The sequence below is a fragment of the Chiloscyllium plagiosum genome, chromosome 9 (genome assembly GCF_004010195.1).
Source record: "Chiloscyllium plagiosum isolate BGI_BamShark_2017 chromosome 9, ASM401019v2, whole genome shotgun sequence".
Taxonomy (NCBI): Eukaryota; Metazoa; Chordata; class Chondrichthyes; order Orectolobiformes; family Hemiscylliidae; genus Chiloscyllium; species Chiloscyllium plagiosum.
In genome coordinates this window covers 102658116-102672589 of record NC_057718.1, presented here as the reverse complement: position 1 = coordinate 102672589, position 14474 = coordinate 102658116, and the positions used below count along the sequence as shown (strand labels likewise).

General features: G+C 41.0%; 1 protein-coding gene across 1 annotated transcript in view; it reads left to right on the top strand.

Moving 5' to 3' along the window:
- The window catches only part of LOC122553281, a 44860-nt gene extending 32837 nt beyond the window's left edge, over nt 1-12023 (top strand). Inside the window, exons 10-13 of the mRNA XM_043696869.1 lie at nt 2378-2457; nt 8023-8186; nt 9348-9570; nt 11884-12023. Of these exons, the coding sequence (XP_043552804.1) occupies nt 2378-2457; nt 8023-8186; nt 9348-9570; nt 11884-12023 (607 nt within the window). The remainder of the gene's footprint in view (nt 1-2377; nt 2458-8022; nt 8187-9347; nt 9571-11883) is intronic.
- Nucleotides 12024-14474: the final 2451 nt, after the last annotated feature.

Sequence of the window (14474 nt, the reverse complement as noted above, 5' to 3'; positions counted from 1 at the left end):
ATCTAACTTTAAAATCTTACAAATACAATACTATTTAAAGGGAACTATTGCTTCTTCCTGCCAAAACATATGCAAAAATAATATAAACATGATTTAAAAATTAGCACAGATTTTCCAATAATTAATCTATTTAGGAGTTAATAATGAAATGGCCCTAACCTCAATCACCGAAGCACATTGCTAGCATTGCTTGAAGGAGGAGTAACCAAATGGATTTAGTGTTTCCAATTTATACTGACTACACGAAGAATCAACAAAACACTTTAAACTCATTCGTCACATTCAGATATGAATTTCCTTTCCTTTACATAAGAACTTGAGCCTGTTCAACTAATTAGTATGATCACGGCTGATCACATCTCAGCTTCAGCTCCACTTTCCTGCCCTCTATAACCCTTTAACCACAGCAAATTAAATATCATTCCACCTCCTCCTTAAATTTATTCAGTGTTCCAGCATCCACTGCACTGTGAGGTAATAAATTCCACAGATTCATAACTCTTCAGGAGAAGTAATTTACCACCTCTGTTTTAAATCTGCTATCCCTTAGCATAAAACTATGACTCAGTGTAAGAGTAATATAGCTATTCTCATTCTTACACCCTTTCCCCACATTTCTGAAAACTGTTTTTTTTGTTCAAATGCTTATCCAGTTCCCTTCTGAATTTCATAAGTGAATTTACCTCAACCACCTGCTCAGACAGTATATTCTAGATCCTAACATTCACTGATTGAAAATGTATTTTCCTCAAGTCATCTTTTGTTCTTTCCCATTCACCAGTCATTGGCCTCTGGTTTTCAACCCATTTGCTAAAGCTTAATACCTTGATCAAATCTCCTCACTGAGAGGAGAACAGTCTCATCTTCTCCAGTGTGTTTAACATAACTGGTTCCAGCGGTGGGAGATTTCATTCTCATCAATTCACCCCAGGGAAAAGACTTTGTCTATTTATCCTAACCATGCCCCTCATTATTTTGTAAACCTCTATAAGGTCACCCCTCAACCTCCGACGCTCCAGTGAAAACAGCCCCAGCCTATTCAGCCTCTCCCTATAGCTCAAATCCTCCAACTCTGGCAACATTCTTGTAAATCTTTTCTGAACCCTTTCAGATTTCACTACATCTTTCCGATAGGAAGGAGACCAGAATTGCATGCAATATTCAACAGTGGCCTATCTAATGTCCTGTACAGCCACAACATGACCTCCCAACTCCAGGACTCAATACTCTGGCCAGTAAAGGAAAGCATACCAAACGCCGCCTTCACTATCCTATCTACCTGCGACTCCACTTTCAAGGAGCTATGAACTTGCACTCCACACACACGGGGTGGTACGTGTATGGAATGAGCTACCAGAGGAGGTGGTAGAGGCTGGTACAATTGCAACATTTAAAAGGCATTTGGATGAGTATACGAATAGGAAGGGTTTGGAGGGATATGGGCCGGGTGCTGGCAGGTGGGTGTAGATTGGGATGGGATATCTGGTCAGCATGGATGGGTTGGACTGAAGGGTCTGTTTCCGTTCTGTACATCTCTGACTCTATGATTCTTTTTCTGGTGCACAGAATTAGACACAGTGCTTCAGTAGAGGCTGAACCAGCATTTCATAAAGGTTCATCAATACATCCTGATTTTGTACTTTCCCAACATTTTAATGTTACCCAACTGGGAGTGGTAGTCACTTCTGAGGAGAAACTGGCCAGTCTGCTCAATTAAGCTAGCATGAGGGGGCATGGCTTTAAATTGAGGGGTGATAGATATATGACAGATGTCAGAGTTGTTTCTGTACTCAGTAGTGGGGCGTGGAACGCACTGCCTGCAACAGTAGTAGACTCGCCAACTTTAAGGGTATTTAAATGATCATTGCAAAGACATATGGACGAAAATGGAATAGTGTAGGTTAGGTAGGCTTCAGATTGGTTTCACAGGTCGGCACAACATCAAGGGCTGAAGGGCCTGTACTGTACTGTAATGTTCCAAGCCATGATGTGGAGGTGCCGGTGTTGGACTGAGTTGGGCAAAGTCAGAAGCCACATGACACCTGGCTATGGTACACCAGGTTTATTTGAAATCATGAGCTTTTGGAGTGCTGCCCCTTCCTCAGGTAAATCTTTGCTAGAGTTTATGCTCCACGCTACTCTCCATCTACCTCATCTTGAATTTTATTTTCCTGAGATTAGCTAAAGGTTTTTATTCACCAACCCCATTATTTACTCAGGAATTCCGCAAGATGAGAGTCGCTTATGGAAATATGAAAAAGGTTGATTTGAGATTTTTTAAAAGCTTGTGTGTATTTTGTTTTACTATGATTGTGAAATAAATGTTGCATGTAGTGTTGACGTGACAGTAATCAGAGCATTTTGCATTTTCCACCAGGGGACGTGCTGCTGCCAAGCCTATGACTCCTACAAGACAACCTGAAAAACCAGCTGGAAAAGATGCAGTCCCCGGCACCTGTAAGAAGCAGAGCTCTAAAAGTCTCATACCCGTAGCTATCTCTGTCATCTCAATTACAAACCAGATATGTTCTCTTGTATTGCCTGGCAGAGCTCATGTTGAAAAGAAAATATATTTCCTGCTCTGACCAGACAGGCATATTTGATGTGTGCACTTCTTATCATGTAGTGCTTTTAATTTTCAGATCTCAGGCAATGGGAAAAGTTTGAATCTTTGGTTAAATATGGATTGGTTTTGGAGATTCTAAAGTCATGGATATCAAAATCCAAGCTAAAAATGATTCAGCAGAAAAAAAGGGACTCTGCCAAACATCCAGTAGTCCACTCCCCAGCTCCTTCCTTGCATCACTGGCATTTTTTCCCCTTCAAATATATGTTGAATTATTTCACCACCCTTTCAGTCAGTGAATCCCAGATCAGAATAAGTAGCTGAAAAAAATTCTTTGCCCTCATGTAACCTCTGGATTTTTTTCTGTTCATTTTAAATCTTGCCATCGGATTGATTACCCTTCTGGTGACAATTCCTCCTTCCACACTTTACCAAAATACTTCATGATTTTGTACAGCTCTATCAAATTTCCTCTTGGCTTCCACTGTCTTACCTAAACCAGTCCAATGAAGGCTGTCATCACCACTTTGCCAATCCAAGAGCACATCTATTTGTTATTCATCCCAGGATGTGGGTGGCACTCATTAGATCAGCATTTATTATCCTCGAGAAAGTGGTGGTGAGCTGCTTTCTTGACTTGTGCAGGCTACATGGTGTAGGAACAGCCACAGTGCTGTTGGGTGAGAGTTCCAGGATTTTGACCCAGCATTTGTTAAAGAACAGTGATACAGTCCAAAGCCTGGATGGAATGTGGTTAAGAGGGGAATTTCCTGCTGGCGTTATTTCCATGAATCTGCTGCCCTACACAGTGATGGAGGTCATGGTGCTGTCTAAGGAGCTGTGAGATTTTTGTTACTACTGTGAAGGAAGTGAATGTTGAAGATTATGGATGGAGTACTGATCAAGTCGTCTGCTTTGTCCTGGATAATGTTGGCTTCTTAAGTGCTATTGGAGATGCATTCATCAGAAAATTGGAGAGAATTCCACTACACTCCTGATTTGTGCCTTGTAGATGATGAACAGATACTGGGGAATCAAGAGGTGAGTTACTCACTGCAGAATCTCCAGCCTTTGACCTGCTCCTGAGGCCTAAGTACTTTATAAGGCTAATCTAGTTCAGTTTCTAGCCAGTGGTCAGCTCTCCCCAGGATATTAAGAATGGGGGATTCAGCAGCTGTAATGGTACTGAATGCCATGTGGAGAGGTTGGACTCTCTATTGCTTTGTATGGCATGAATATTTCTTGCCATTTATCAGTACAACCCTGGATGTTTCCAGGTCTTATTGCATTTCAACACAGCATACTTCAGTATCTGATGTGTTACAAATGGTGCTGAACACTGTGCGAACACTAGTAAACATTTCTACTTCTAAAGCTTATGATGCAGAGAAATTCTTGATGAAACAGCTGAAGAAGGATGGGTACAGGACACTACCCCGAGCAACTGCTGCAGAGTTGCCCTGTGCTGAGATGATTGACCTCCAACAACCATAGCTGTCTTCCTTTGAGCCAAGTATGAATCCAACCAGCAGATAGTTTTCCCTTTGACTCCAGTTTTGCTAAGACTCCTTGATGCCACGATGAGTCAAATGCTGCTGCCTTGATGTCAAGGGAACTCTCTTCTCCCCCTTGACTACAGCTCTTTTGAATGTGTTTGAACTAAGGCTATAATGAGGTGAGGAACTGAGTGGGTCTAGCAGAACCCAAACTGAGTGTCAGTGAGCAGGTCATTGCGAGTAAGTGCCAATTATTAGATTCTCTACGATGTGGAAACAGGTCCTTCGGCCCAACAAGTCCACACTGACCCGCCCAGACGCACACCCCCCTCTGACTAATGCACCTAACATTATGGACAATTTAGCACAGCTCATTCACCTGAGCTGCACATCTTTGGACTGTGGGGGGAAACCAGAGAACCCAGAGAGAAAACCCACGCAGACACTGGGATAATGTGCAAACTCCACACACACAGTCGCCCGAGGCTGGAATCGAACCTGGGACCCTGGTGCTGAGAGGCAGCAGTGCTAACCACTGAGCCACCGTGCCGCTCTGCCAGAAATTATTAGCACTGAAGACCACATCTTTCATAACTTTGCTGACGATGGAGATGGATGAAACTGCATTAGGCTAGGATTTGACCTGCTTTTTATGTATAGGATATTATCTGGGCAATTTTCCACTTTGTTAGGTATATGCCAGTGTTATAGCTGTACTGGAACAGCTTGGCTATAACTGATTAGTTCTGGAGCACCAGTCTTCAGTACCCTTGCTGGAATGTTGTCAGACCCACAACCATTGAAGTATTCAGTGCCTTCAATCATTATTTGATATCACGTGGAGTAAATTGAATTGTCTGAAGCCTTGTATTTGTAATGCTAGGGCCCACAGGAAATGGATCATCCTCTTGGCACTTCTGGTTGAAAATTGCTGCAGATGCTTCAGCCTTATTATTTGTACTGTTATGCTGGGCACTTCCATCATAGAGGATATTTGTGGAGCTTCCTTCTCCAGTGAGTGGCTTAATTGTCCACCATCATTCTTGACTCGATGTCACAAGACTGCCGAGCTTCGATCTAATTCATTGATTGTGGGATCACTTAGCTCTGTCGATCCCATGTTGTGTGCACTGCTTGACATGCAGGTAGTCCTGTTTTGTAGCTTCACCAGATTGATATGTCATTCTTTAGTGTGGCCAGTGATGCTCCTTACACGTCCTCCTGCACTATTTGTTGAATCGAGTTGACCCTGGCTTGATGGTAATGACCGAGTGGGGATTGTGCTACGCCAATTGGTTTGAGATTGTGGTTGGATACTGTTCCTCTGTTACTGATATCCAAGACACCAAATGAATATGCAGTCTTGAGTTGCTTGATCTGTTTGAAATCTATCCCATAAATTGAGTGGACAATCATAGAGTTATACAGCATGGTCTAATTGTACATGCCCACCAGATAATCTAAAAAGATCTAGGCACATTTGCCTGTGTTTGGTCCATATCCCTCTAAATCCTTCCTATTCATGTACCCATAAGATGCCTTTTAAATGTTTGTAATTGTACCAGCCTCCACCACATCCTCTAGCAGCTCAATCCATATGTGCACCATCCTCTGCATGAAAAAGTTGCTCTCAAGGTCCCTTAAAATCTTTCCCCTCTCACCTTAAACCTATGCAATCTAGTTTTGGACTCCACTGTCCTAGGAAAAAGACCTTGACTATTCACCGTATCCACGCCCCTCATGATTTTATAAACCCCTATAAGGCCACCTCTTAGCCTCCAAAAAAGCCCTAGCCTTTTCAGCCTCTCTCTATAGCTCAGACTCTCTAATCCCAGGGGTAAAAACAATGACTGCAGATGCTGGAAACCAGATTCTGGATCAGTGGTGCTAGAAGAGCACAGCAATTCAGGCAGCATCCGACGAGCAGCAAAATCGACGTTTCGGGCAAAAGCCCTTCATCAGAAATCCCAGTCTCTAATCCCAGTAACACCCTTGTCAATTTTTTCTGTACTCTTTCAAGTTTCACAACATCCTTCCTATTGAAGGGCAACCAGAGTTGAAGGTGGTATTCTAAAAGTGGCCTTACCAATGTCCGGTACAGCCACAACATTACATCACCATCAATATGAAGATAGGACGCCAACTGTAGAAGGACTGAAGTGGTCACTTCTACCAATGCTGATACGACCAGGGTGCACCTGCAGCAGTTAGATTGGTAATGATAGGGTGAACTACATTTGTCCTCTTATTGGTTCACTCAGCAATCTGCCACGGAGCCAGTCCAGCAGCTGTGTTCTTTAGGATACAACAAGCTGTAAGTGGTAGTGCTGCCGAGCCACTCTTGGTGATGGTTATTGAAGTCTCCCCACCAGAGTCTGGAGCCTTGCCACCCTCAGATCGATCCTCCAAGTGGTGGTCAATATGGAGTGGTACTGGTCCACCAGCCGAGGGAAGAGCGGCAGTAGGTGGTAATCAGCAGGATTCTTCTGTGCCTATGTTTGACACGGGTTCTGGAGCCAATTTGAAAGGCTTCCAGGACAACTTCATTTCAACTGTATATCATTGTGCTGTTGGTCTGTCCTGTCAGTGGAACATATCCAGAGCTGTGATGGTAGTGTCTAAAACATTGTCCGTAAGATATGTTTCTGTAAGAATGACTATTTCTGGCAATTGCTTAGGGAAAGATTCAGGAATATTCTAAAACAGTGGTATGTATCAAACTCTACAAATGTCCAAACATTTAAAATCCTAATTATGACATTTTGGGCATCTCATGTTTCTCCATTGGTCATCCTAATATTGACAAGTCTTTGTTTGAAGTAGATGCATTGCTTTAAAAAGCAGATCACAAAAACAGCTTGTATGATCAGAATGACAGTGTTTCCAAGGCAAATGCTATAAATATGAGAGGAAATAAACAAGAAAAGTTTGCAAACTACAGCAGGACAATCATCATTAGATAAAGAAGGGTGGGGATTGTAGGCATCAGACACAACCTGATAGATCATAGAACCCCAACAATGTGAAAGTAGGTCATTTGACCCATTGGGTCCACACCGGCCCCCTGACGAGCATCCCACCTGAACCCACCTTATCCCTGTATCCCTACATTTCCCATGGCCAATCCACCTAATTTGCACATCTTTGGATTGTGGGAGGAAACTGGAGCACCCAGAGGAAACCCCCACAGACACAGACAGAACGTGCAAACTCCACACAGTCAGTGACCCAAGGATGGAATTGAACCCGAGTCCTTGTGAGACAGCAGTGCTAACCACTGAGCCACCGTTCCGTTGTGCAGTATGTTCCATGCACATATGTAGTTTCACAATAATGACAAATCACTCCGAGAGCATTGTTAATTGGTTAAATAATAAATCACACCTGTTTAATCCTGTATTGTACTGTCACTTGAGTTCTACAGCTCTCACTATGAAGTGTAACCTGTATATCAGTACTGTGACCTATTGTTGCCTGGTACATCTGCACATTACCATTTTACTGCAATGGCTACTCTGTCATTGCAAATCACTTTCTCATTTCTAAAATTTCAAAATAAATAAGAGTGCTAATTCCACAGGTTTCTGTTCAAAAAGGCCAAAGGTTCTATTAATATTACAACTGCACCAGCCTTGTTCTGGCTTCCACAGCTTTCTGACCATTGTCAATCGCTGTTAAGATCTCCTTTATACAGTCCCACCGTGACAGTAAGAGAATCATACGGTCTCCTTTTTAAAAACCTAATCTTCTTTTTCAATGTTGTTACATAAATTATATCTGACTCATTAAAAGAGTGGACTTTAATTCTTTCAAAATGAAAGCTTGAATTGCTTCATTGGCAGTTTTTTTATTGAAATCAGACACCATAAAGGTATTAGATATTTTTAGAATAATTTTTCTTTAGGTTGCATTAAGTTCAAGCTGATAAATAACTTCTTTTTTCTCGTTTTCTTTTTGTAGCCACTGGTACTGGTCAGGGTGGTAAATCATCACCAATGCCCCCTGCCATAAACCCAGTTTCTTTTGCCTATCGCTTAGCACTGGCTCGTGCTTTGTCACGCTTGGATGAATTATCCGCTGAGGCCCAGAATTACTACAATGAAGTGATCAAAATGGCACCAGGGGTACTGCAAATTAATCCTTTGTATTTTCAATCATGTAATTTTCGGAGGTTTAATAGGCAACCAGTGCAGGATATTGGTTTGTCATTACCTACCAGCACTTATTTCTGCTGATCCTACAGTCCCTTGTGAGATACCTTTGTTTAAGTGGGCAGAGGTAGGGTCTATCACTGATCCTCATTCTCTTTTGAGTTTGCTTTGCTGTGAGTGTCCATACGATGTCTTTACTGCTCTGCCTGGAATCAGTGTGCGACTACGGTTGTTGGCTTCAGCTAGCTCAGATTCCACCCTGTAGTGTAGTGCAGTTAAATCTAAATAGCCTAATGGAATTATTTGATAAAGTTCGTAAAGAGAGAATGCATGTCATATGCATGGATTTGGTAAGCCCCTGTGTTAGAAAGTGTTTGCTGAAATGAAATTGCAGGCAATGTTGTAGTAGTGATGGGTCATTAATTGGGTTGAGATTTGGGATAATTGGAATATGTGCTGTAACCATGGATGTCAAGGCTCAAGTTTTTTTTTATTTTTGATGCTATTGTTTCTAATTCCCACAATATTTAAATGAGATTGCAATGCATTGGATTCATGCCAACATGAAAGCAGTCAACTACCCTGGATCTTACAGGCTGACTGTTTTTTGTGCCTTCATTTGACTCCTATCCTCACTTTTTTGAAAATGGGAGATGAGATATCTGCCATGAGATTCCTACAGAGTCACACTCACTTTAAAAGGACCGAGTGCTGAAAGCTAAGTCATAGAGCTGAGGGCAAAGATATGTTGGCATTTCAAGTAGTGTACTGGGAGCATGATTACCTCTGCATCCTATAATCTGTTTGTCCTTGTTTGTTATGATCTGCCTGTACTGCTCACAAAACAAAGCTTTTCACTGTACTTAGGTACACATGACCACAATAAATCAAATCAATTCATGGTTCCATGGTGGAAATCAAGTCTATATTCTCTGACTGCAGGCCTGAACCCCTGGGAATTGAATTAAGGTAGAGTGAGATTAGGGAGCAACTAGTCTGAAACTTCACAAACTTTATGCAATACAGCAAAATATTTGAATGTGAGATTAAGCAGTACAAAGATTGGACATGTCTGTATACAATGCAGATTTAAACATCTAACTGAATAAAGTGAAATGACCTTCTGGTTTTCAGGTCCATGATGCTTACATGGAATTAGCAGATCTTCTCCTCAAGACCAATCCCCTGCAAGCAGTGGACGTTTACAGCAAATTTCCTTTAAAACCCCTTAATTCACAAACATATGACGATGCCTTCATTACTGGAGAGATTGCTCGCCTGTTAATGAAGTATGAAAAGTACGATGACAAGCGCCTGGTGCCAAACCTGATTGCGTATGGGAGAGTAATGGGACTAGGTGCGTATAGGAACTACTGCGTCAGCAGAAATTAGTAACAGATTGACATCTTGGCAGCATGGACACTGTGACATGTCACTTTACATTAGAATGTCCTTTCTGCTAGAGCACCCAGTAGCATAATGGCCCACGTACAGTGGATGCTGCTAAATGAAAAACTTGTATCATATTTACTAGTTACTTCAACATTGCTCATATACTTGACAAAATGCAGTTTCAGCACGATATGCAGAGATAAGACAACCCATCCTGTTTTTTTTTGTTAGGGTTGGGGGTCGGGTAGAGGAGGAGATGATAATGGCTGGTAAAATTTAAATTCACTTAATAAAATCTGGAGTCAAAAGCTGGTCTCAGTAATGAAACCATCACAGATTTTGGTAAAAACCTATCTAGTTCATTAATGTCCTTTAGGGAAGGAAATCCTGACCCAGTCTGGCCTACATATAACTCCCGAACCACTGCAATGGGGTTGCCTCTGAAATGGCCTGGCAAATCACTCAGTTCAAGGACAGTTAAAGATTCTTGCCAGTGACACCCACATGACATTAAATAAAAAGAAATGTAGCAGTTTGGTTATGAAAAAATACATAGAATGGGTTTAATGAGAGGCAGTGCATTCTCTTATACTGTTACCTGATCCTCTGTTATAAAAGGAGCCATCGTTATTGTCTCAATCAGGTTTTATTAAATCTGTTAAAAATCACACAACACCAGGTTGTAGTCCAACAGGTTTATTTGGAAGCACTAGCTTTTGGAGCGCTGCTACTTCATCAGATGGTTGTGGAGTATAAAATTGTAAGACACAGAATTTATAGCAACATAAAGCTAGTGCTTCCAAATAAACCTGTTGGACTATAACCTGATGTTGTCTGATTTTTAACTTTATACGCCCCAGTTCAACACTGGCATCATCAAATCATTATTAAATCTGTGCATCTCCGAAAGCTAGGGGACATTTTACACAGAATTCTCTTCAACGCTACATTATGTAGATTGTTCCAGTGACATATCAGAAATAGCTCCAGAGAGGGCAATATGCCATCACTAAGTTACCCTTGGACTTACAAATGAACAGTCCATGACACTCATCCAGTTCCCTTAGAGCCAGCTCTCAGAGTGAACTGAGCCTCTGCCACTCTTGTTTTTTTTTCTACCGTTCTTGTTTATTTCTTTTTTCCTTCTCTTTTTCATTTTTTTCTTATTTTTGCAGGTGTGAGACACAGTGAAAGACACAATACGTACAAATCTTTACCATTCTTGTTTATATCTGTCAGCTAGAGCCAGATTTAACAGCCCCAGTTAGGGAACTCATTCCATGAGGGCCACCTGGCAGACCTTGAAACAAGATCACAATGGGAATAGTGGGTTAGACAGTAACATTTATCATTCAATACATCAAAAGGAAGAGAGAAAGTGAGGGCTGCAGATGCTGGAGATCAGAGCTGAAAATGTGTTGCTGGAAAAGCGCAGCAGGTCAGGCAGCATCCAAGGAACAGGAGAATCAACGTTTCGGGCATAAGCCCTTCTTCAGGAATGAGGAAAGTATGTCCAGCAGGCTAAGATAACAGGTAGGGAGGAGGGACTTGGGGGAGGGGCTTTGGAAATGCGATAGGTGGAGGGAGGTCAAGGTGAGGGTGATAGGCCGGAGTGGAGTGGGGGCGGAGAGGTCAGGAAGATGATTGCAGGTTAGGAAGGTGTTGCACCGCCTCAAACTCAGCACCGCCTTCCTAACCTGCAATCATCTTCCTGACCTCTCCGCTCCCACCCCACTCCGGCCTATCACCCTCACCTTGACCTCCCTCCACCTATCGCATTTCCAAAGTCCCTCCTCCCCACCTTTTATCTTAGCCTGCTGGACACACTTTTCTCATTCCTGAAGAAGGGCTTATGCCCGAAACGTCGATTCTCCTGTTCCTTGGATGCTGCCTGACCTGCTGCACTTTTCCAGCAACACATTTTCCGATCAAAAGGAAGAGTTCTGCATAAAATGGCTATTGCCAAGTTATATCAAAAGCATGATACACAGCAAATGGATTCATGCCACTAAGCATGCACGATTAGATTGAGACAGTTTGGCAGAATATAAGTTCTGAGGAGCACATGTTAAGATACTAAAGCTAAGATATGAAAATGTGAAAAACATTGTGTACCTGATCAGCAGGCAGGAATAATTAAAGTTTAACCTTTATCCATATTACAATTAAGAGAAAAGTCCAAAAAATTAAAACATACTTATGTGGATTCAGTTTGTATTAATAGTAACTTGTTACCGTAAGTCTGTGTCCTCTACGTAATATTTGCAATGCTTTGCAGCTTCCATCGATAATTACATTAACACCCTTGACCGGAAAATGAAGAACGAGATTTTGATGAAAGTCTACGCAGGAATCCATGATAAATCTATTGAAGATACAGAACTTCAAGCATTCTTCACTTTCAAACATTGGATATAGGATGCCTTGCTATTAGCAGTAAAGTGTCACAAATCCATAGTCTGCATAAAGATTTCAGGGTTAAAGGTTAACCTGTTGAATGGAATCATATGTTGTCAAAAGGTTTTGTCAATTGTGTTAAATTTTGTATCAGCCTAAACAAGCAGCAATTTTGTGTTTTCCTTCCGTTCATTTCACTAAACATTCTGTAGGTTTAAAATAGTTCTATGGTTTGCGTCATTGTTAGCATTTCTGAGGTAAATGTTTCTTAAGTAACAGACGCTGATTATAAGATGATGGGACTGTTTTACAGAACAACTTCCAGAATTAGAATTTGTTGGTTACTTACTCAACTGGATAATTTAATTAATTTCCAGGAAACTACTATTTGTACAAAGAGAAGTGGAGTATAACTACCTATGTCTTGTACTATGACTGCTTCACAAGAACCTATTTTACCAGAGCACTGTCACACAACTTCAACCCAATAACTTGGGGTGACCATATGTTTCACATGCTGGCAATCTTGCAGTACACTGCATTGCAGAATTTTCAGGCTATTTGTGCCCAAACACCTAATACTTTTTCACCTTACACTTTAAAATGAATATTGAATGAGTAATTTATACTTTAATACTATAAGATAATTCAATATTGTGTAACCTGCTCCTGACTTGAATTAAATGACTGAATTAACACTGTTCAATGTATTCTATCATCAATCACAAACAAATTCATCAATTGCTATAAATAATTTTTATATGTCCCCTTCCTGCCCCATCTAGGTAGTCCTCTACATCATTAGTGGTTTGGATAACCTAGTCTGAGTTAGTCAGCAAGAGATATTTAATTGCAATCCAGTGGTATGCCCCAGTCTGATTTTTCCCCATTCTTTGTGAGGTCATTTCTACAACCAAAGCATTAAACAAAAAATGGATAATTTAGCTAACAGAATCCATGATTTTCATGACAGTATCCTGGTGATTAATCTTCAAATTCTGAAGAGTTGACAACCCAACATAAAGAGAAAGAAAATGCATCAAATTCCTCATCCCTACACTATTGTGTTAACTATTAATACTACAGCACTCTGTATTTAATTTTCAAGTATGAAAACTGGAAATGCTTAGCACATCTGACAGCATTTAACTGTTAATGTTTCAGATTACTGACCTTTGTGCCCTGAACATATTCCAATTCTGATGAAACAGGTTTTAAGGAAGAATTGAGGACCTCTGGTTTAACTGATCAAAGTACCTATCTAGTAAACTTGCGATTCTAGTTAATTCTCAGTCATTAACTAACTGGTGCATTCTCCATTGTAAAATACTATACCAATCAGTGTTCATTGGCCAATCAGTAAGCACTCTCTTCTCATCAGTGGAAAATGTTTACAGTGGTATCTTGTCAATTTTCTGATGGGTTTATCACAAAGAGCTTTGGCAAAATGGCTTTTTTCACCAATACTCAAGACCCATGTTTACTAACAACTGTAAAGGTACCAAACTTAGTACAATCTCAAATTCTAGTGTATGCTACCATGCGAACAAATATGAGGTACAAAGTGAGGGGAGGTGGAATCACGAGCAAATTTCCACATTTTAGGAGATTTTGTTGTGCAGTCAATCATGTTCCAACATTGATCTTTTGTTTTAGAACTGGGCATACAATTTCAAATGACAGCTTACATTCTACAAGTTCTTTGTGTTACTGTTTGCTGTAGCAAGTTATAACCATGGCTTGGGCCCTTGAGGTGCACTGGTGGTGTCCCTACCTCTCAGCCAGGAGGCGTGGGCTCATGTCCCTCTTGCTCCAGAGGTCTGACAAAATCTCCCTGAATGTGTTTCGATGTGTGAAAACTGGCCATTGGTCCACAATAGAGATCATCTATTTTTAACCAGGTTTTGACAGTCAATTGTCAGAATTCCTGTTATCCTTTGATATACCTCAGACAAGTGCACTGTTCAATAATCTTTTTAAAATGAGTTTCAGAGGCTAGTTCTTTCCAGCAAAAACATCATTCAAGTAGTCTAATTGTGAACTATGCATTTGAGATGGTGAATTTTAATGTCCTTATAATTACACTTGGATAGATATTCCTTTGAAAATTCCTGTTGAGCTTGGTTACTTTCAGGTCAGGTGACTTTGACTATTTTAAAGTCTTCCAATTGAGTTTTAGCTGATTTCTCTCTAAATCCAGGATTTTTGAGTTAGTTGGATGAGATTAAAATTGAAAAGTCGGCATTGACAATTGTCAACAAGACAACAGGGAACGCGCATTGACAGGTGTATAGACGTACACCTTCACTGGAAGATTCTGCTGCTAGCTCGGTTTGTATCTGTGGATTAGAAACATTTGTCAGAAGGCTGGCATCTGCTGTAACTGGATCCTGATCAAGATTAGGGTTGATCCAGTGATTTTCTATCAGTTATGCCAAGCCTACCGAAAGAACCCTGGATTCTCAGGTGTAA